The following is a 24316-nucleotide window of genomic DNA, read 5'->3' as shown; positions in this document are numbered from 1 at the left end:
ACCCCCATGCATTACATTTCAAAAAACTACTGATCCAATCATAGTTTGCTCACTGGCCATCAATTTGTTGTTGCTTTTCGTGCTTCTATGTAACTACGGTAGTTTACTATCCTAGCCCTAAGGTTATAAAAACTATGTACAAGCATAAAATTCATTGTGATGTTAGAAATTTGTCTTTTTTTTTTTTACAGAGGACACTGTTTTAAATTTGGGTTAGGGCTGCCAGCTGGTTTCTATATCTAACAAAATTACAAGTGAGTCGCTACCTATGCAGAGCACAGCGGTCAAGATTAGTTTGTAATCAGCTGTTGTGCTTTGCATAGGCAGTTCACCTCTTTATACGAGAGCTTTGCCATCTCAGTTACTGCTTATGCAGAGTGCAGCAGCTGGTGGCAAACTCATCTCAACTACTATGCGCTACATCGGAACTGCTGCTGCGACCAAGATGACAAAGCAGCTTTAGTCATTCAGCTTGTAGGCCAGGCACTCACTGAGCCATGGGCTGCTTCAAGAATTGTCACTTGCCAAAGCTGCTTAGCTCTGAGATTCCCCTTGGATAATTTGAAAGTGTTTTACAGATATTTTGTTTCCCCTCTCACTTGGCACCTTCACATTGGGACAGATTTTCTAATCCCATGTAATATCCAGTAACAAACAAAAGGGTAACAATGGTTTGAACGTTTGACTTTAAAGGCCACTTTACACGCAACGAGATGTAGTTGGGGTCACGGAATTCGTGACGCACATCCGGCCTCGTTAGCGACGTCGTTGCGTGTGAAACGTACAAACGAGCGCTAACGATCAAAAATACTCACCATATCATTGATCGTTGACACGTCGTTCTAATCTCAAATATCGTTGCTGTAGCAGGACGCAGGTTGTTCATCGTTCCTGCAGCAGCACACATCGCTATGTGTGACACTGGAGGAACGAGGAACAACATCGTACCTTCGGCTGCCGGCAATGAGGAAGGAAGGAGGTGGGCGGGATGTTACGGCCGCTCATCTCCGCCCCTCCGCTTCTATTTGGCGGCCGCTAAGTGACGCCGCTGTGATGCCGAACGAACCTCCCCCTTAGAAAGGAGGCGGTTTGCCGGCCACAGCGACGTCGCTAAACAGGTAAGTATGTGTGACGGGTGTTAGCGATGTTGTGCGCCACGGGCAGCGATTTGCCCGTGACGCACAACCCACGGGGACGGGAGCTTTCACCAGCGACATCACTAGCGATGTTGCTGTGTGTAATTTACCTTTTAGGCTCCATCTCTCACCATCCACTATAGATTTGAGTGAGACTACTTTAATTTTATAGACAATCATCTTGGATATCTCATACATAAATTTGACTTGCACCTATTTAGCATATGATCAGTTATGCAGAATATTGTCATGTCACTGCATTGTTACTGTTTTGCTCCTGGTGGTGGAAAAACATCTTCTTCTTGGATATTACAAATTACAACCTGTTCTCACATTCCCTAATAGCTTATTAGGTTGATTCCCAAGCATAAGGTCACTATTTTGGCTCGAGGCAAAGCCATGAAGATTTCACAAGAAAAGAGGACAGCATCATCCAGTTCATCGATTGAAGCCAATCAGCCAAGAAAATTGACAAACTGCATCATGTGAATGCCATCTCAGCTGGAAGAATAAGAAATGAAGTCCATCTATTCATTCAAAAGCTAAGAGGTGGCTATCCAGGCAAAATATCGGAGTCAACAAGGCAGCTCATTACAAGGTCTATCAGTTCTGGCGCAACAAACACAGCAATTAGGCTGGCTTGTATGATTTGTAATAGTGAGATCACTGACTTCTATACAAACACCGTGGGATGCACATTACACAAGTCTGGAATTTTGGCCAGAAAAAAGGGAAGAAGCCTCTACTTCAATATCATCATAAGAAGTGTCTGCTCGAGTTTGTAAAACAGCATGAAAAGTGGACAGTAGAAGATGGGAAACTAGTGATTTGGAGCGACTGTATGAGACAAAAGTAAATAGACTAGACTTTGAAGAGTTTGTAACGCTCGCCGCCAGAGATGGTACTGCGACAAGCAAAAGTGGACCCACTGAACCACAGGGACATCCCGGTCTTATCTTCAAGTGGGGTAGAGACCAGAACTATGGCAACAGCCCCCCAGGGCAGGGACAGGCACAGGAGCAGACAGGACTGAGTGTCAAGTGTAGACAGGGACCAGCAGGGTAGCTTGAGGCAGACAGCACAGGCGGGACAAAAAAAGAAAAAAAGGACGTCATGTTCAGTTATGCGCCTGTTCACACCACGTCAAGTCGATAAGGCTGAGTGCAGGCAGTCTTTTTTTTCTATAGCACAGGCAGGACAGACAGGCAGTGACTAGCAAGGCAGATGGCATGGCCAGGATGGACAGGCAGAGTCACTAGCACCAACAGGGCAGGACGGACAGGCAGAGTCACTAGAAAGGCAGGGACCACCGGAATGGCTGAGGCAGATGGCACTTCCAGGCCGGACACACTCACTAGTAGCAGCAAGGCAGGATGGTCTGGTAGCAGGTACAGGCAGGTCAGGACTGGAACCAGGTGCCAACAGGGCAGGGCAGGCTGGAACCAGGTTTAGGCAGGACAGGACCAACAAGGCAGGAAGGGCTGGGACCACGTACAGGCAGGACAGGACAGACACAGGTACCTGACAACTAGCTAGCTAGACAGAACACAACTAACTAACTGAACTCAAGGCATTGATCAGGCACCTCCCCTAGTGGAAGCTTGCCTGAAATACCCAGTGCCTCTCAGTGTTAAGCTGAAAGGAACTTCCTAGGAGTGGCACACTGGCACTTTAAGAGGAGGGCCGTAGTGTGTCCACGCCCTAGGAGCACTCCCGGAGGACCTGTAACACATGCATAGGCCTCGGGAGGGGGAAGCAAGAAGAAGCCACGTGGGAGACCACAGGGACGCCAGACAGCATGGAGAGAGCAGGCCTCGGTGGTGAGTGGGAGCACGTCCCTCCGGAGTGGAGACTGAGGACTGCAGGGACACCAGCGCTAGCAGATCAAAAAATTCAAGGAACTGTCAAGTATGGTGGAGGAAACCTAATGCTTTGGGGTTGTTTCACAACCAAAGGCATTAGATACTTGACCAGAATAGATGGTGGTGTTAATGCTGAGCTAAATGTGAGTATCCTACAAGATGAGTTACTTCGTACACTCTAGTACTATGGGTATTAAAAGGACGGAAGTGCTCCAGCAGGACAATGATCCGAAGCATATGTCGAGATTGGCAAAAAAATATTTCAATGACAATGAAGTAGAGGTGCTGCATTGGCCCCCACAGTTCCCAGACCTCAACCCAATTGAACACTTGTGAGTAGAGTTAAAGAAAAAGCTGTATACATACCAAAGTGGGTCAACCAGTATGCACCAACATTGTGAACGAGTAGAAGAGACCTATGATCATATTTCAGGCAAGACTTGCTCGAATCTGATAGACAGCATGCCCAGAAGGATTCAGGCAGTGTTAAAAGCCAAAAGTGGATTTATAAAATAATAACAATAAAAATGTACATTTAGATACTGTATATAGGAGCAAAACACTAACAATGCAGTGACATGACAATAATTTGAATAACTAATCATATGCTAAATAGTTGGAAGTCAAATTTATGTATGACATAGCCAAGATGATGGGCTATAAACTGAAATTAGTCTCATGTTCACATCTGTAGTGGATTGTGAGATATGGAGCCTGAAAGTCAAAAGTTCAAAACATTGTTACCCTTTTGCTCATCGGTGTATAGACACATAAATCTATACTTGCCAATCTGAAAATAAGCCAAATTTATTACAGTGATTCATACTGGATAATGCATTTGGTGCACTATAATACACTTCTTTTAAAAATGTATGTTTTAATTGGCCTTCTTTGCTCCAATATTTGACACTAAAACCCACACCCCTTTTCCTCTAAGCCCCGCATTCTTATTTTCCTCTAAGACACGCATTCTTATGGAGTGAAACATAAAAAATGTATTACCCATGTAATAACTGCGGGGTATGGTATGTATAACAACTTTTGGCACAAATTGAGACAGAATTCTAAAATCTTAAATCTTCCTGGAAGTGACATGAAATATTTATAATGCCATAAGTGAAATACTAAAACTCGATAATCTTCCAAGACCTGAAAACATTTTTACAACAAACAACAAAAATGTATACTATATATGTAATTTACATATGAAATACAGTATGATTCTTTGTATTTCTTCTTTCATGCCCCATGACAGTTTAAAGGGAATCTGTCAGCAGGTTTTTGCTTCCTCATCTGAGATCAGCATGATGCAGTCAAAGAGGTCCTGAATCCAAAAACATATCACATAGATCACTCGCTGCAGCCGTTCTGACACAATCAGTTTTTAGATTTAGACATGTAGCAGAGCTGAGAGAGCTGTCCCGCCCATGTAAGAGCAAGGTCAAGATGCAGCGCACAGAGAAGGAAGACACAGTGGTGACGCAACAAAATTTATTAATACACAAGCAGTGGTTGGGAAAATAAGGGGAGAAACTTATCAAAAGGGAAGAATTACAGTTTTTCGAGTTATCAACAACACGGCAGTCAAATAAGGCTTGGTCTACCATATTTCAGGGAAGGAACACTTCTTCTCCTAACTCATGGCCCACGTTAACTACTATGGAGAAGAGAATGGACTACTCAGGGCCTAAGTCTGTAGTACTAAGTTACTAAACCTATGTCTCTATGGGTTACAATAGCTATATCCTGTAACAAACTAACTTAAATTGCTATCATCACAATCCCCACATTAAGTACCGCACAGCTGGGCAGGATGTAACAGCCCGGCGGATTCGGGTCACCCATGGCTGGCTATCTTGACAGGCGACGTCTGCAGCTTGACCACATAGTCTGGGCTGGGTTCATGACTGGCATAGCGGGAGTCTGAGTCTTGACCAGCGCAGTGGGGGTCTCGGTCTTGACCAGCGTAGCGTGTGTCTGGGTATTCACCGGCGTAGCGTGGATCTGGGTCTTGAACGACGTAGCGGGGGTCTGGGTTTTGACTGGCTTAGCGGGGGTCTGGGTCTTGGCCGGCGTAGTGCGGGTCTTGAGGGCCATCTTCAGAGGCTTGCTGGGCGGTACGGGTATCTTGAAGGCCATCTTCAGGTGCTTGCTGGACGGTGCGGGGGTTGCGGGAGCCTTGAGGGCTGTCTTCAGGGGCTTCCTGGATGGTGCGAGGGTCTTGAGGACTCTCTTCAGGGGATTGTGGGACGGTGCGGTGGTTTTGGGGGTCTTTAAGGTCGTCTTCAGGGGCTTGCTCGGCGGTGCGGCAGTCTGGGTCTTGCGGACTACCTGCTTCAGTTGGCTCCAGAGTTGTCTCTCTGCCGCACGAATCTCCTGTGGGGGAGGCTTCCTTCTTCCCCTCAGCCTGCACGTCCTCGCTCTACTGCTTCTTCGCGCCACAGGACCTCTTCTGGTTCCTCCTCGGGCTCTTCACTCTTCTTCCTCTTCCCTTCTCTCCTGCTGAACTGGTTCTTCTCTCTAAGACCAATTCCCCAATTTTTAATACCTAGGTTGCTACTTGTCTTCTGGCTATTCTTTCTTTGGCCAGCAGAGGGCAGTGTCAAATCACTAATCTCACAAGGCTGCACAGATTGTTGTGCCCATATTCCTACTCCCTCACTATGCTCTTTAAAGAGATTGTACATTAACTATGAGGTGCCAATCACAGCATGTTGGACTGCTTTGCTGGTCACATTGTAGTCTAAACAATGATAAGGGTCCTGCTGCTTAAACAAACATAACAAATAAACAACAGATTGGAGTTTGACAAGACAGGCATCCCTGAATTCTTTATTAACCCTTGCAGCATGCTGTCTTAAGTTTCCATAGCAAAAAATTTTGTGATACCTGAAATGAGGGACTTGCACAAATTAATAATACAGTTACCTTTATTTCCAGTTATTTCAGGAGTAAGTACTCTTTATAAAATATGCTAGCTGTGGGAATTAAAACTGCTGTTATATGACACGCAGGTGTGACCTATCATTCTGCCAGTAAAACAGCCACTCCCAATAAGTAATGTAAATAAGAATGACCTTGTGATTCCTTGCAGCTTTCTTTATAAGTCGTTTCTCTAAAGTGATTACGGTACTTGCTCTACAGGTTACCTTTGTGCTGCAGATTGGCATATCAAAAAACTGTTAGTTTTTTTCATTTGGAATTTTAGGTTAGGGTAAGATCTGATAGCCTTTGGTGACAGGTAAGGGTTGATAAGATTTGGTTAATAACCAAAATGTTGAAAAGTTGGAAATATTTTCTAAAATTTGAAATAAATTGCTGCAAAATAGCAGTTAGGCGGGCTTTGCACGCTGCGACATCGGTAACAATGTGTTACCGATGCTGCAGCGATAGCCCCGCCCCTGTCGCACGTGCGATATCTAGTGAAAGCTGCCGTAGCAATTATTATCGCTACGGCAGTTTCACACGCACATACCTGCCGTGCGATATCCCTCTGGCCGGCGACCCGCCTCCTTCCTAAGGGGGCGGGTCGTGTGGCGTCACAGCGACGTCACACGGCAGGCGGCCAATTGAAGTGGAGGGGCGGAGATGAGCAGGATGTAAACATCCCGCCCACCTCCGTCCTTCTCATTGCAGCCGGCGGCAGGTAAGGTGAAGTTCCTCGCTCCTGCGGCTTCACACACAGCGATGTGTGCTGCCGCAGGAGCGAGGAACAACATCGCACCTGTCGCTGCACCGGCATTGTGGAAATGTCGGAGGCTGCAGCGATGATACGATAACGACGCTTTTGCGCTCTTCATCGTATCAAAAAGGTTTTACACGTTGCGATATCGACTGCGACGCCGGATGTGCGTCACTTTTGATTTCACCCCATCGACATCGCATGTGCAATGTCGCAACGTGCAAAGCCGCTCTAACTCTTTTTATCCATACATAAAAATGTATTGGCCCGGTGTGCACACTTAGTTTGTTACCCTAATCTGCATGGATTTCCTTCCCCAGCAAAGTCTATGAGAATTCAGAAAGGCTGTGCGCACGTTGCTTCTTTTTTGTCTTCAGTTATGGTTGCAAAAAAAAGGAGCAGCATGTCACTTTTTTTGCGTTTTTGACCTGCGTTTTTCCATTGTACATAGTGAAAAATTGCATGGGAAAAACTCACCGAACCGAGGCAAAAACGCATGCATTTTTTGATGCATCTTTTCGGCCAGAGGTGTGTTTCTCTGCCATAGGGTGCTTTTTTTGGTGAAGAAAAATAACTATAGTGTGCGCACATAGCCTTAAACCGGACTATCATCCTTCAGAATACATCTGGAGGAAATCTGAACAGAATTCATACAGCAAGCAATACATATCTCAGATGGGTTATGTTTGGATAAAACACCGTATTGTAACAGCCTAAAGCACTGAGTTGACTTATTTTGTAAAGTGTATAAGTTCTCTTTCTAAGGCTGGTGTCCCACTTGCGATTACCCAGCGTATATCTCGCGCGAGTTTCACGGTGCATCACCCAGCACGGCTTCACACTCTGCTCACAGGAGTGGGTCGGTTGCATGCATCTCTATGCAGCTGACCCACTCCTGTGAGCAGCGTGTGAGTCCGTGACGGGTGATGCACCGTGAAACTCGCGCAAAATATACGCGCAGGAATCGCAAGTGGGACACCAGCCTCAATATCATATATAGGAGGTGCAATTCAATTTCTATAGTGGAAGCTCTGCATAACAAAGCAGATTTCTCCTTCAAGATATTCGGAAAGGTGGGTGTCATCCCTTAAAGGGCCTCTATCAGCACAGAATGACTATTCAAACATAGCACAGGTACTCAGTGGATCATGGTAGAGCCAATCATTTAAACGGGTTGTCCAGGACCTTAACATTAATGACCTATCTTTAGGATTGATATCTACATGCACGATGTGTCATTCACACTACACTTAATGAATACATTTACTCCAATATTGCTATAAATGATAAAAGCAGAAGATACTTATAGTATTTTTTGAGCAAAGAGTGCGAAAGCCATCAAACCACGTCAAGGTGTTTCTTTATTATGACTGTTCCCTCAACTCTATTGTTCTTCCTCTCCATGTGTTACACCAGGCTCATCTGATTTGGGAGTGAAATGTGAACCGGGACAGAGCTCACAAATAAATTCTTGTGTGGGAAAGCGCCGTAACTGAGTAGTTCACGCCAGCGACTGCATCGGGAACAGCTGATTGACAGGGGAGCTTGAAGTCACACTCCAACTGATCAGACATATGGGTACATCTTACCACCTGCTTGTTTTCTCTCTATCGCCACACACCCCTTTATTGATTGACAGCTCTCGCTTCATAGAGCAGAGAAGGATGGAGATGGATGGAAAACAAGCAGGTGGGAAGGTGTATTTAATGATTAGCCATGCCATGATGCACTGCGGGCCTGTACTTGGTGTGAACAGTCATTCTTTGCTGACAGCCCAATTAATAGCAATAAATTCATTTGTACAATAGAGGAACTATAACTATACTTAAAGGGAACCTGTCACCAGATTTGTTCCTTAAAAGCTGCGGCCAAAACCAGGAAGCTTTTATATACAGCATTCTAGGATACTATATATAAGAGCCCAGGCTACTGTGTAGAATGTAAAAAACATCTTCTGTTTTGCGGGGCACTTGGGTCCGATGGGCGCGCTGGTCTCTTCCTTCCATCGCCGTCCTACTTCCCTGCTTCGTGTGGATGATGTGTCCTACGTCATCCACACAGAGGCCTCTGTATCTCCCCTGACCGCTGACCCACCAGTATCCCCGAATTCTCCGACCACGGCCAAGACCAGACCAGGCTGCAACGCCTCTGTCCACGGCCAGACCAGACCAGGCCGCAATGCCTCCGTCCATGGCCAGATGAGGCAGTAATGCCTCCGTCTCCGGTGAGACCAGACCAGGCCATGCTGCAGGATGCAGCTGTGGAAGACCCGACGACCAACAGAGGAGTCGCCGGTGACCAGGCCGAGCAGAGATCCGATGATGGTGATACGGGTGAGGACTGTTCATTTTCGGGTAGCCTGAGGTTCGAGCCAGAGTGCGGCATGGCTACTGCAGTCGTGGATGAGGAAGTCGACAAAGCCTGCCAAGCCACCATCTGTCAGCTGGTTTGGGAGCAAAAACGCCCCCCCGCACACTGTGGTAGCTGAATCAGGCTACCCCAGTTTGTTCGTTTCTTGTTGACTTTTCCAGAAAATGTGTGCTGAAAAAGTTTACCAGCTTTGATTTGATAACTCTCGAAATGTAAATATGTTGCACCCAGTGTTCCTCCCAGAGAAACCTTGCCATCAGGACATTGACACCGCCACCAAGGAGAGGAAGGTTAGAGGAAAGGTCTGGGATAGAGCTGGCCCAGACCTGGTCACCACAGGGACCGGTGATCTGCCTCCTTAGAGGGTTCTGAGACCAGGACCTTTGGGTGGTGATGCTCATGCAACGTTAAAGTGAAGCCTCCCCATGGGCGGGAAGAATGGTTATGTTTTTCAATGTTTTAATAAATCACTTTATTCTCTTTACAGCCAAGGACGTGCTGTGTTTCACCAAGGGGGAATGTATCCTCACGGGGATGCAGGGCCTACCCCCTTGGACCTGGAACACCAGTGCCAGCAACACCTAAACACACCAAAATCCTAGTTACCACTCCACACCAGGGGCAATTGGCTAGTCGGACACAAGAGGAAGGCCACCTAGAGGGAGGAGCCAGACCAGGGGGACTAGACAACCTGGTGGGAGGGGACAGCAGTCAGAAAGTCAGTAGCAGTGAAAGAGGAAAGACGTGCCTAGAGCTGGGTCATATAACTGTGGCCCGGGGGCACAGGAGAGTGGTCGCCAGGGCAGGTACACCCAAGTACCGCTGGGAACAGAGCACACACAGGGCACAGGGCCCTAGGTCAGGCGACAGTTTCAGATGGCCTGGCAAATACCTGCACAGAGAGGGTCCCCTTCACAAACCTCACTGACCCACAAATCCGGGGGCATCAGCAGTAAAGCAAGGATCAGGGTTCGGGACACAGACCAGCCCTACAGGGTCCACACTGTCTGCCGTACGGAGAAGGAGACTGCCACTGCAAAGGGACAGTCGGCCCCAAACTCTCCATGCTAAGGGGACCTAACCACACTGAGAGTGCTGGGGACAGAGCAACCAAGTCATCAACTGGCACTGGAAATACAGGGACCTGAACCAGCCGTCCAAGGGTGCACTGTTAACTACAACCCATGGTGTGGCCTCCCTTATTACTCCATCACACATCTGCCAGGCTCAGCCCTACCTGCGAAGGGCCTACCACCACAGCTGCCATTACCATCAGCCCTGGGAGTATTCACTTCAGCAGCGGCGGTTCCACAATCTTAACCGCAACCCACAGGTGGCGTCACACAAATGACTTTAATCTCCCCTGTAAATACTCCCCATGATAAAGCACTCAGGGCATGGGACCAGGCAACGGCCACCAAAGTGACATTCCCTAGTTGTACACTGCCCGGGACCGAGTACCCTATACCCTGGGCGACAAACCTCCATTGTGCTCCTGCACACAAGCACTTCTCTCTGCCGTACTGAGGGAAGAGCAAAGTACTGTAAAGCGCAGGCGTGGAGAAAGGTCAAAAAAAGTGCATCACGGCAGAGCAAAGTGCGCATGCGCAGGAGTGCAATGGAGGCCTCTGTGTGGATGATGCAAGACGCATCATTCACATGGAGCTGGGAAAAAGGACGGCGTTAGAAGGAAGAGCGGATGTGCCAGACAGAAACCAGAAATGCCCATCAGACCCGACCGCCCCTAGGTGAGTTTAATAAAAGTTGTTCTTTACATTCTACACAGCGGCCTGTGCAATTATATACAGTATTCTAGAATGCTGTATGTAAGGGTTCACTGGTGGTGGCCGCAGCTTATAGGGGACAAATCTGATGACAGGTTTCCTTTAAAATCCATAAATCAGAATTTTTTTAATCCCCTCCCCATCCTATGACGGTGTCAGTACTAATCTTAACCTACAGCTTCGACTACAGTGAGTTCCCATCTATAACATTTGTATCTGGTTATTCTGGAGGAAACTATAGTGGTGTGTCCATCACTGTGTTACGTTATACCTTTATTGGGGTCGGTTGCATTGATTTTTTATACTTCTTTTTATGGGGGTTCATCAAATTTTATCCATTTCGCTCTTTTTATTTTGTGCTAGAGAAGTATGTCACATTAAAGTATTTGATAGTATGAGACAAGGACATCTAATGAACTTTTTATTAATATTACTGTATACTATTAGCATTCTCCAATATAAAGTGTATGGATATATTGTCATGTAGTCTACATACTTGAAAAACAAAAGTGAAAAGGCGCTTCCTGGTATACTATCATGGCAGTATTTGGCACAGGAAAACACAATATATCTGTTCACCTGATCACAACACCAAGTATCACATAAATTCTGATAGCCACTGCATAAATCCCTGCTTTTTCCCAAAATACCATGGCATCCACAAGGGAAGGGAGTAGGGATGGGCGAACACATGTTGTTCGTGCACACAATCCCGATCACAAGCTTTCTGGGGCATTCGTGTTACAGTTCATGTTACAGTTCAGGTCCAGGGGCTGTAAAAAAAAAAAAGCATGTTATTAAAAAACATTATGATCATACTTACAGGTCCCGCGATGTCCTGTAGACTCTGTCTCCCGGTGCTTCTGCTTCTGTGTCCGTCCATAAGCACCTCTGGCTAAAAGAACCTGCCATGACTGTGATGTATTACCCATGTGACCAGTCACGTGTGAATGTTATATTACCTCAATCGCTACAGACTGGTCATGTATGACATCATCAAAGGTCCTGGTGGCGCCATGATTCCAATGTCATCGCATCACGGCGCACAATCTCCCGACGGCATCGGGTCAGCTGCATGTATTTCCATGCAGCTGAGGCGCTCCTGTCCTGAGAGTGGGGTGATGCAATTCGAGATGCAAGTGCAATCATCCCCTCACTATCAGCCTTTGCTTCATCGCTCTGTCCAGAGCGATGTAGCAGACCTGACTTGTCTTTCTGTGCTTCTCACTATGTATAGGCAGTGTCTGTGCACAGTGATGAAGCAGAGTTGACTTTGCGCTTTGCTTCTCACTGTGTATAGACACTGCCTGTGCACAGTGATGAAGCAGAGTTGACTTTGTACTTTGCTTCTTACTGTGTATAAACACTGTCTGTGCACAGTAATGTAGCAGAGTTGACATTGCGGTTTGCTTCTCACTGTGTATAGACTGTGTCTGTGCACAGTGATGAAGCAGAGTTGACATTGCGCTTTGCTTTTAACTGTGTATAGAATGTGTCTGTGCACAGTTATGAAGCAGCGTTGACATAGCTGTCCCAGTGGATTACGTCAGACTAAGGATATTTTTAGGATAAAGATGGAGTCTCTAAATGTTTTTTTTGTTTTATTTCTAATAAAAAAATTTCGCTGTGTTGTGTTTTTTTTTTACAGTTTCCTAGAAATTCATGGTGGCCATGTCTAATTTGGCATGACACAATGAATTTCGGGCTTAGTACCATTTGAGAATTCAAAGCTGGTATTGACCCCTTTATTACACAGCGAGCCACCGCCATCATGGCCACTGGACGAGCCGGGTATAGCGCCTGGAAATGGCACTAAGAAACAATGCGCCATTTCCATGGGTGGTTGCAGGCTGCCGAGAATCCCATCCCCCAGCTGCCTGGCTTTACCTGTCTAGAGATCAAAATATGGCGGGAGCCCACGCTTTTTTTTTTTTTTTTATTATTTTTTAAATAAAAAAAAAAATGAATGGGCTTCCCTGTATTTTGATTGCCAGCGAAGGTAAATCAAGCAGATGGGGATGGCAGCCCCTAGCCGTCTGCTTTATCTGCGCTGAGAATCAAAACTACCACGGAGCGCTACGTAATTTTTTTAATGGTTTATTTATTTTTACAGTACTGTGATGTCAGGCAATCAAAATACAGGGAAGACCATTTTTTTAGCTATTTAAATAAATGTTAAAAAAACATGTGCGTGGGCTCTCGCTGAATTTTCTATTGCTAGCTAAGGGTAATCTAAGCAGCTACTGGCTGCTAACCCTCACTGCTTGGTGTTATCTTCACTGGAAAATCCAGAGAAGCCTTTTTTTTTTTTACGGTTTTTGCCAAAAAACTAAAAAAAAAATGACGTGGACTTCGCCATATTTTTGTATGCTAGCCAGGTACAGCAGGCAGGTATGGGCTGCCCCCAACCCCCAGTTGCCTATTTGTACCCAGCTGGGAACCAAAAATATAGGGAAGCCGTTTTTTTAATTATTTCATGAATTTCATGAAATAATTAAAAAAAAACGACATGTGCTTCGTCTAATTTTTGTGTCCAGCCAGGTACAACCAGGCAGCTGGGGATTGGAATCCGCAGCGCAGGTTGGCCCCTCTGCTGTGAATTGCAGTCCGCAGCTGCCTGAGAATATGGCACCTTCATAGAAGCTGCATCTTCTGGTGCTGTATCCAACTCTTTCAGCGGCCCTGGTGCCGGATGGCACGCTGGGTAAAAGGGGTTAATACTAGCTTTGTTTTACTAGCTAGTATTAAGCCAGAGATTCTTAATGTCAGGCAAGTTTGACCCGGCCTTTAAGAAACTCCAATAAAGGGTTAAAAATAGACACCATACAGAGAAAATATACTTTATTAGAAATAAATACACAGACACACTCAGGGACTCCATGTTTATTACTCCCTCTCACTCCTCCACGATCCTGGTCTTCTTTCTCCTTCAACCCATGCAGCTCTGCTATATCAGACAGCACGGGATGGGAGGTAGACGGCTGCTGCTCCCCGTGCAGTCTAATCACTCAATGAGTGAGCAGAACCTGCGGGTTGGTAAGCGGTGATGTCACCGCTGCCACCGTTGCCATAGTAACCTGAGGGCGGATTACTATAGCAACAGTGATGTCCGATCACCTGATTCCTGGCGCCACTATTCATCACCGGCTGTGGCAGCCAATCCGTGCATGTGGGCTGACTCTGTAAAGAGCGCCGACATGCAGGGACAGGGAGTCGACCATGTGCCCGAGCACCTCCCCAGTACACAGCACTCGTCGAGTATACCGCGAGCACCGCGTACCGGCGAGATGCACTGACAGGACCTAGCATGACGTCATAGCCATGTGACCAGTCTGTAGCCAATGAGATAATACAATATTCACACGTGACTGGTCACACCGGGCGGCAGAGCGATGATCGGACTTGGAAGGAGAAGCGGTGGGAGACAGAGTGTGGGACGCGTCGTGGGATCTGTAATTATAATAACAAAGTTTATTCTAAACTGAATTCTTTATTTTACACCCCCCCGCCCCATGCCATAACTGTAACGTCCAAGTTCGGTGTTCGGGTGCAAGTTCACGTTATATCAGAACCCAAACGCAAACTTTACAAAATGTTCGGTCGAGTCTTCCGAACACTGAACGTCGGAGGGTTCACCCATCACTAGAAGGGAGGAATATAGCTCCAGGAGGATCAGGACATGTAATCTGGTCAGTAGGGGGCACTAAAGAGACTGCTCCTGTATTGCCAAAGTCGTAATAATGAGAATGATTTATTTGACACAGAGCAACGCATTTCAACCTTGGTGCGAGGTCTCCGTCAGGTACCTCCAATATAGAGTATATGTATCTTCATTGTCCTTTACGCAACAGGAATTCTTCTATGGCTTTTGTATATTTATTATAGTAAACAATTGCTTGTAGTATTATAATTCCAGGACCAAACGTAAGACGTTTTGTATTTGTTATTGTGTGTTCCAGGTATACTACCATAACAAACTACGATTAGCTCTTATTGGTCAGAGCATCTTTGGCCAGGAGGTGTATAGTAATCTACGTAAAGAAGGGCATAAAGTGGTGGGAGTCTTCACAGTCCCAGACAAGGACGGGAAGGCAGATCCTCTAGGTAAGTTTATTTTTAGGGATACCTGGACAGTCATGTAATCACATTGTGGTATCACTCTATACAGTCCCTGACAAAAGTTCTGTCGCTTATCCATGTTATGTAAATAAAAGCTTATAACCTGACTTTAAATTCATCCATTGGTTTTATAAATTACTCTTTTGAAAGCTGAAACCCTCCCAAATTTGGTTTACGTTATGAACATAAAGTTGCTGCAAAGCTGAAATATTGATCATTTAATGAACACAGAAAGGTCAGATTTTGGCAAGACAAAAGTTTTGTGACCTTGTCATATAATTCACCCAATCCTAGTTTACATCCTCACTTGATCTCACTAAATGATTGGTTAATTAGTGGGTGTGTATAAAAAGAAACCCATCACCCCAGACCTTTAGTTGAACTGCAATTTGACCTCTGACAACATGCCAAAAATCCACCCTGCAACCAAAGCCTTGATTATCAAGAGGCTGAAGACCAGATCCACTGCAGAGGTGGCTGCCACCTTTAATGTGTCTCAGTGTCAAGTACAAAGAATTAAAAAAAGATTTGAACAGACTGGAGATGTTTTTCACAAGCCCAGGTCCGATAGACCCCGGAAGACAACTGCTCAGGAGGAGCGATTGTTGGTTAGAAAATCCAAAGCCAGCCCCTCTTCCACTGCAGCAGAGCTCTAAAAGACCTGGTCACCTCAAGTTCCTGTGTCAATTAGGATTCTGTCTCGAAATGGCCTCCATGGTCGAATCAGTGCCCAGAAGCCAGCACTAAACAAAAGGCAATTAAAAAAACGTGTGGCATTTTCCAAGTCCCACAGCCTGCTAAACAGATGGACGCTGGAAAAGTGGCAGAAGGTGGATTTCTCTGATGAATCTTTAATTGAATTACACCACAGCCACCGCAAATACTGCAGGAGACCTACTGGAGCCCATATGGATCCAGAAAACAGTTAAGTTTGGTGGTGGAAAAATCATGGTCTGTGGTTACATTCAGTATAGGGGTGTGCGAAACATTTGTAAGGTGGAAGGCAATATCAATAGCCTAAAATATCAAGAAGTATTAGCTACTTCTTACATTCCCAATCATAAAAGGGGTCAAATTCTGCAGCAGGATGGTGCTCCATCTCATACATCCATCTCTAGGACAAAGTTCCTCCTGGCAAAGAAGATCAAGGTGCCAAGGACTGGCCAGCCCAGTCACCAGACATGAACATCATTGAACATGTTTGGGGTAGGATGAAAGAGGAAGTTTGGAAGACAAAACCAAAGAATCTAGATGAACTCTAGGAGGCATGTAAGACTGCATTCTTTGCTATTCCTGATGACTTCATCAATAAATTGTATGAATCATTGTTGAACCGCATAGATGCAGTCCTTCAAGCTCATGGAAGTCACACAAAATATTAAATATGGCTCTAATAGCACCACATCTTCATTCACCAATGTTGTGCAACATATCTTTGTATTAGAAATTAATTATTTGTTTGAATTTCACATTACTTTCTGTAGGCAACAAAACTTTTGTCTTGCCAAAATCTAACCTTTCTGTGTTCATTAAATGATCAATATTTCAGCTTTGCAGCAACTTTATTTTCATAACCTAAACCAAATTTGGGAGGGTTTCAGCTTTCAAAAGAGTAATTTATGAAACCAATGGATGAATTTAAAGTCAGATTATAAGCTTTTATTTACATAACATGGATAAGCGACAGAACTTTTGTCAGGGACAGTAGAACAACTTCTGAGTTATTCATAAGCTCTTTTTTAATTAGATCCCTCCTAAGTCATATAAATGTCTAATTAATTAAAACATTTTGGTCTGACTTCTCACAGAAGCATAAAAACTTTTATAACATAAGGTGATCAATATTATCAATATCAAACCAAATAGCTGTTTTTAGCTGACAGCTGCATAACTTGTTGGCAAGGCAGAAGCTTTGGTAGGGCATAAGAGTCATATACCCTGGGGCCTCAAGCACAACCGAAGTCTCCATCAACCATTGTCCTGCCAAGACAGCTCTTTCTACAACTCTCTTACTTGCCTATACATCTTAATTTAGTGATCATTTAAGCTAGCTTTTTTTTACTTTGAGACCTACACTGAGAAAAGAAGGCCTGTAGAAAATGTAAATTTCACATCTTGGACCCCACATTCATGAGGGATACATTTATGGCTGTTCGGCAATGCTTGGCAGCCAAGATATGGAGACCCATATTTCTATCTCTCTGTCACTAGTGTCTCTCGGTCTGATGTGATCTCGGGACTACTGGGTATCAGAAGGTCACGAGCATTGTGGATCGCAGATCTGCTTTAATGCCTGCTCTTCATTTTTCCTGTTTCCTGAGGTGGAGCATATTTAACTCTGTCCGTTACTGAAGGGGTTAAAGGTTCATTTTTATCCTGGAGTGATCTAACTGGCAGTTGTAACCTCAGCTGCAGCCACTCCCTTCTGCTATAAATATCCACTCCTCACTCCTCCCTATGCTGGATATAGCTCATTCCTATGCTGACCATGTTGCAGGAGCTCATTGCTGCATAGCAGTGGTGTTGTTATTGCAGCTGCAAAGTTTCCTATGGAAGAATCCAAGGAGTGCTTTTTGTCGTGTCTTCCCGCTCTTGTTTGTGTAAACGTCCTCTTGTTGTCTTATCATAGTGGTGAGACCAGTGTCTCACTGGCCTTCACTAGTCAGGGTGAGGTCAGGGCCAGCGAGGTCCTAAGCATGTGATTTGCGTATGGGGGGAAGGACCCATCTAGGGACATTAGGGAGTGCAGGAATCAGCCTCAGGTGAGTGTTAAGAGGTGACCCCACTCACCTCTCCCTGACACCAGGGCCTACTGTTCTATCGTTTCCCGTGCATAGCCTTTGTGTTGAGTCACTCATCGGAGCGTCCTCCCTTCCTCTGGCGTACCATAACTCTGGTGTTCCTGTGTTATGCAGCTCATTGGGAGTCCCCTTGTTCCTGATTTTAGAAAAAAAAAACTGTGGATAAAAAGCGCAGTAGGGTCATATCCAAGCATACCAAAAAGCTAAAAAAGAGGCAATCCGCTCAATTGGTCGGGTTGTGTCACCCAAAACCAGTGTACATTGCATCGCATAAACAGCTACTGCATGGACCACGAGCAGCAGGAGCTAAGGTGCAAAATCCAGGGGAAAACAGGAATAAAAATGTGGTTAATCCTGTGCTGCTGTCGGTGAATTTCATGTGAAATAAAACAATCTATTATTGTTCTTAGAAATGAAGGATATTCCATGCAAGAAATTGCCAAGAAACTGTAGATTTTCTACAACAGTGTGTACTACTCCCTTCAGAGGAGAGCACAAACAGGCTCTAACCAGAGTAGAAAGAGGAGTGGGAGGCCCTGCTGCACAACTGAGCAACAAAACAAGTACATTAGAGTCTCTAGTTTGAGAAATCAACGCCTCACAGGTTCTCAACTAGCAGCTTCATTAAATAGTACCCGCAAAACGCCAGTGTCAACGTCTACAGTAAAGAGGCGACTCCGGGATGCTGGCCTTCATGGCAGAGTGGCAAAGAAAAAGCCATATCTGAGACTGGTTAATAAAAGGAAAAGATTAATATGGGCAAAAGAACACAGACATTGGACAGAGGAAGATTGGAAAAAAGTGTTATGGACAGACAAATCAAAGTTTGAGGTGTTTGGATCACACAGAAGAGCATTTGTGAGACTCAGAACAACTGAAAAGATGTTGGAAGAGTGCCTGATGCCATCTGTCAAGCATGGTGGAGGTAATGATGGCCTGGGGATGCTTTGGTGCTGGTAAAGTAGGAGATTTGTACAACGTAAAAGGGATTTTGAATAAGCAAGGCTATCAATCCATTTTACAATGCCATGCCATACCCTGTGGACAGCGCTTGATTGGAGCCAATTTCTTCCTACAACAGGACAATAACCCAAGGCACACCTCCAAATTATGCATGAACTATTTAGGGAAGAAACAGGCAGCTGGTATTCTATCTGTAATGGAGTGGCCAGCCCAGTCACCAGATCTTAACCCTAGTGAGCTGTTGTGGGAGCAGCTTGACCGTATAGTACGCAAAAAGTACCCATCAAGCCAATCCAACTAATGAGAGGGGCTTCTAGAAGCATGGGATGAAATATCTCCAGATTACCTCAGCAAATTAACAGCTAGAATGCCAAAGGTCTGCAAAGCTGGAATTGCTGTAAAGGAGCATTCTGTGACGAAAGCAAAGATTGAAGGAGAAAATTATTATTTCAAGTAAAAATCATTATTTCTAACCTCGTCAATGTCTGGACTAAATTTTCTATTCATTATGCAACTCATTTGATAAATAAAATTATGATATTTCATGGAAAAGACAAAATTAGCTGAGCGACCTGCAGGATTAACCACGATTTTATTCCTGTTTTTGCCTGGATTTTGCATCTTGTTCTTGACTTGACACCTGTAGGCACATTGTGACACTTTATCTTTTGATGTCTGTCAGTACAACGCTCACCGCAGCACGGCGAGCGTGGATGTGTGAACTCACTAGACCGCAGCGGAGCTGCGGTAGCTGACCACAAGCAGGACACGGGAGAGCGTAGATGGTGAGCAATAGACTGGGTTTATTGACAATCCTTAAATAGGAAAGGAATGCGAAGGTGACCGAGAGAGGCTCCACCGGAACATGCACCGGATTTCCCTGGAGGAGCAACCGAGAGCAAACCCCTATACAGGGTCTGTCTGGCCCAACCCCAGGGAGCCTAAATGCACGATCTCCCAGACAGTGGTTACGACTCACCGCGTCACAAGAAAAGAGCAAAGTCTCAGGTTAGTGTACCCCGACAGTGGCACTGCACAACGTGTGAAGACACGGCAAACGTGAAGGAAGTGGAAGTGGCTCCTCCGGATGTGGCACCGCTGTTACAACAAGGCTCTGTGGACGTGGAACCAAGAGTGGAGCTGGAGACCAGGAAGGAGGCACAGCTTGCGGGTCCCTTTGGCGACACAGAAGCAGCAGTTCCAGAGGCTCAGCAAACGAAGAAACCTAAGGATAGGAAATGACATATTAGTAAGAGGCACCAGAAGAGGTACGCAGTGGGACCTCTACACTGACAACATACCTAAGGATAGGAAATGTTGCCCAAGCACTTTCCATAAGGGGAGGGTGCTTTATATACACAGAGCTGCTCAGCAATAGGCTAAGGCCGGGTACACATATCCGGCTTTTCGCCAGTTTGACGGATGCGGCGCACGCCAGTACAGTGTAAAGAGTACACTGGCAGCGCAGCAAGCACTGGTCACATGCTGTCATGTGACCGGAGCATGTGACCCGGAAGTTGCGGCGCTGCCACTGTACTGTATCATACTGTACTGGCGTGCGCCGCATCCGTCAAACCAGCGAAAAGCCGGATATGTGTACCCGGCCTAAGAGGGAATTGCACTCAAAACAGCTCTGTACTAACAGGACCTGCGATGATGTCAGAGGGAGAGGAGGAGTCAGAGATCACATGATCCCTAGTGCATGCAGGGCTCAGCAGTACCACTGTGGGTACAGGAAAGTAGGGCGCACGCGTGGCTGTGTCAACTTGCTGGAAATGGTAAGTACAGGACGGACAGAAGCTGTTCCAGCCCTGGTGACACTGCGAAGACGTCCCCGGTCCCCATGGCTGCGGGAACGGCACAGGATGGAGCATGACAGTCAGCTATCTCCGTAACTTCTTTTGATCTACTTGGAAGGTCAGATAAAAGTTGTTGTCCACGTTTGGGATTCAGGTCCTCACCAATATTTTTTTTTACTAAGATACCCCATTACATTCAGTGCCATGGTGGTGCATGCTGCAGCTTAACACATTACATTTTTCTACCAAGACACATTCATTATTACAGTCATATGAAAAAGTTTGGGCACCCCTATTAATGTTAACCTTTTTTTCTTTATAACAATTTGGGTTTTTGCAACAGCTATTTCAGTTTCATATATCTAATAACTGATGGACTGAGTAATATTTCTGGATTGAAATGAGGTTTCGTGTACTAACAGAAAATGTGCAATCCGCATTTAAACAAAATTTGACCGGTGCAAAAGTATGGGCACCTCAACATAAAAGTGACATTAATATTTTGTAGATCCTCCTTTTGCAAAAATAACAGTCTCTAGTCGCTTCCTGTAGCTTTTAATGAGTTCCTGGATCCTGGATGAAGGTATATTTGACCATTCCTGTTTACAAAACAATTCCAGTTCAGTTAAGTTTGATGGTCGCCGAGCATGGACAGCAAGCTTCAAATCATCCCACAAATTTTCAATGATATTCAGGTCTGGGGACTGGGATGGCCATTCCAGAACATTGTAATTGTTCCTCTGCATGAATGCCTGAGTAGATTTGGAGCGGTGTTTTGGATCATTGTCTTGCTGAAATATCCATCCCCTGCATAACTTCAACTTCGTCACTGATTCTTGCACATTATTGTCAAGAATCTGCTGATACTGAGTTGAATCCATGCGACCCTCAACTTTAACAAGATTCCCGGGGCCAGCATTGGCCACACAGCCCCAAAGCATTGGCCACACAGCCCCAAAGCATGATGGAACCTCCACCAAGTTTTACTGTGGATAGCAAGTACTTTTCTTGGAATGCCATGTTTTTTTGCCTCCATGCATAACGCCTTTTTGTATGACCAAACAACTCAATCTTTGTTTCATCAGTCCATAGGACCTTCTTCCAAAATGTAACTGGCTTGTCCAAATTTGCCTTTGCATACCTCAAGCGACTCTGTTTGTGGTGTGCTTGCAGAAACGGCTTCTTTCGCATCACTCTCCCATACAGCTTCTCCTTGTGCAACGTGCGCTGTATTGTTGACCGATGCACATTGACACCATCTGCAGCAAGATGATGCTGCAGGTCTTTGGAGGTGGTCTGTGGATTGTTCTTGACTGTTCTCACCATTCTTCTTCTCTGCCTTTCTGATATTTTTCTTGGCCTGCCACTTCTGGGCTTAACAAGAACTGTACCTGTGTTCTTCCATTTCCTTACTATGTTCCTCACAGTGGAAACTGACAGTTTAAATCTCTGAGACAACTTTTTGTATCCTTCCCCTGAACAACTATGTTGAATAGTCTTTGTTTTCAGATCATTTGAGAGTTGTTTTGAGGAGCCCATGATGCCACTCTTCATAGGAGATTCAAAAAGGAGAACAACTTGCAAGTGGCCACCTTAAATACCTTTCTTCATGATTGGATACACCTGCCTATGAAGTTCAAAACTCAATGAGATTACAAAACCAATTTAGTGGTTTAGTAAGTCAGTAAAAAGTAGTTAGGAGTGTTCAAATCAAGAAATTGATGAGTGCCCATACTTTTGTACCGGTCAAATTTTGTTTAAATGCAGATTGCACATTTTCTGTTACTACAATAAACCTCATTTCAATCCGGAAATATTACTCAGTCCATCAGTTATTAGATATATGAAACTGAAATAGCTGTTGCAAAAACCCAAATTGTTATAAAAAAAAAGGTTAACATTAATAGGGGTGCCCAAACTTTTTCATAGGATTGTATATAAGAAAAAATCTTGCGTCCATCTCGTCAGCAGTCAGGTGTCAGAACCTTCTGTCCGTCAAGGGTCTTAAATTCATTAAAGGATTATTCGCACTTAAAAAGTAAGATGATATAACCTCTTACATTGCTGAGATGTAATGGCTTCCTTTTTAGATCTGATCATAAATGTGGGAAAACTAGTCCATTTGTGCAAAATCATTACATCCGTGGCATTCTTGAATGGTTTCGATGTATCTTTTCTAACATCTACTATATACAACCTTTTTAAAGTTACAAGTCTTTTTATTGTGATTTACTTCCTTGTATATTCCAACTCACTATTTTTTCTTGTTTGTACCTTCAGCTGACATAACAATTGACTGTTAAGTATGACTTCTCTCTTTTAGCGGTAGCGGCAGAAAAAGATGGCACACCAGTATTTAAGTTCCCCCGATGGAGACTAAAGGGGAAGTCTATTCCTGAAGTAGTGGAGGCCTATAAATCTGTTGGCGCTGAGCTCAATGTTCTGCCTTTCTGCTCCCAATTTATACCTATGGATGTCATTGATAATCCCAAACATGGATCTATCATCTATCACCCTTCTATCTTGCCTCGTCACAGAGGAGCCTCAGCTATTAATTGGTGAGACCACGATAAATGGTGTAATAGGTAAAAACTCTAAAAAGCAAATTGAAACCTTCCCCTTCCCAAAAAAATATTTGTTTTATAACTCAGCTGTCATTAATTCCAGTAATTATATCTCTTACACACTATTCTTTATTGTATGTTCTTACACTTATACATAATGTTGATTCACTTGACTATAAGTTTCATCTGTCAACGGTCATTTTTTTTGTTATATACCAGAATATAATGTCTTATATATAATCACAGGACCCTAATTCAAGGCGATAAAAAGGCGGGCTTTTCTGTTTTCTGGGCCGATGATGGTCTGGATACTGGACCAATTCTGCTTCAGAGGGTTTGTGATGTGGAGCCCAGTGATACTGTAGATTCTCTGTACAACCGTTTCCTATTTCCAGAAGGCGTAAAATCGATGGTAAGTGTCTTTCTCTATTCTTACCGTCTATTAGCTCAAACATTATTGCCCTTTTTAACCCTGTCTGTTCTGTTACAAGTGCTCTCACAGTGGCATCATGAGCTCCTTTTACATTAATATATTCAGTTGCTCCTTTTTGCTGACAATCACTTAAACTAATATATATAGGTCTGTTCCTGCTTACGAGTATGTTCACACAGTAGGTTTTTTTAGCGTTTTTTTCCCATATGAAAACCACAGAGTGCTGTTGTTGAAAAAATTGCGTATAGTATGCATATTTTTTTTGCTTTTGATGCTTTTTTTAATGCATTTATATGCATTTCATTGTATGGGTAAAAAGCAGCAAAAACACTAAAAGATTTGACATGCTGCGGTTTTAAAAAAAATACATAGCTGCTTAAAAAAAACACTGTGTGAATAAGATTTTAGAAAATAAATATTTATTTTTCTGGTACTTAAAAACTATTTTTTTCTGCATGGCTAAAGAGCAGCAAAAACACTACGTCTGAACAAGCTCTTAATCTCTATGCTCAGTAATGCAATCATAGGTTTGGTTACCATTAATAGATGCCATTCTGTTTTCTGAGGGAGCACCCCATATCATGTGTGCTCCAATAGGCAGCAGAGGCTGCTGCACAAGGCACCTTTTACCTTCCCCTATGCTTGCCATATACTGCATTTACTAAGGCTGGAGTCACACATGCTTGTGACTTGCATGAGGATCGAATTGCGCTGCCCAAACCGACCGCTGGCTCCCCTGATAGGAGTGTGCAGCTGAATGTATTTCTATGCAGGTGACCTGTTCCTGTCAGGAGAGCCGGTGG

At 44.6% G+C, this 24316-nt stretch overlaps 1 protein-coding gene across 1 annotated transcript in view; it reads left to right on the top strand.

Annotated features, from left to right (window-relative positions):
* The window catches only part of ALDH1L2 (aldehyde dehydrogenase 1 family member L2), a 111044-nt gene that overhangs the window by 4332 nt on the left and 82396 nt on the right, over positions 1 to 24316 (top strand). The window contains exons 2-4 of the mRNA XM_075344738.1: positions 14794 to 14938; positions 22840 to 23074; positions 23327 to 23492. Coding sequence (XP_075200853.1) covers positions 14794 to 14938; positions 22840 to 23074; positions 23327 to 23492 — 546 coding nt within the window. The remainder of the gene's footprint in view (positions 1 to 14793; positions 14939 to 22839; positions 23075 to 23326; positions 23493 to 24316) is intronic.

Source organism: Anomaloglossus baeobatrachus, chromosome 4, assembly GCF_048569485.1.
Source record: "Anomaloglossus baeobatrachus isolate aAnoBae1 chromosome 4, aAnoBae1.hap1, whole genome shotgun sequence".
Taxonomy (NCBI): domain Eukaryota; kingdom Metazoa; phylum Chordata; class Amphibia; order Anura; family Aromobatidae; genus Anomaloglossus; species Anomaloglossus baeobatrachus.
The sequence above is the reverse complement of the archived record's forward strand: the minus strand, read 5'-3'. Positions and strand labels throughout refer to the sequence as shown.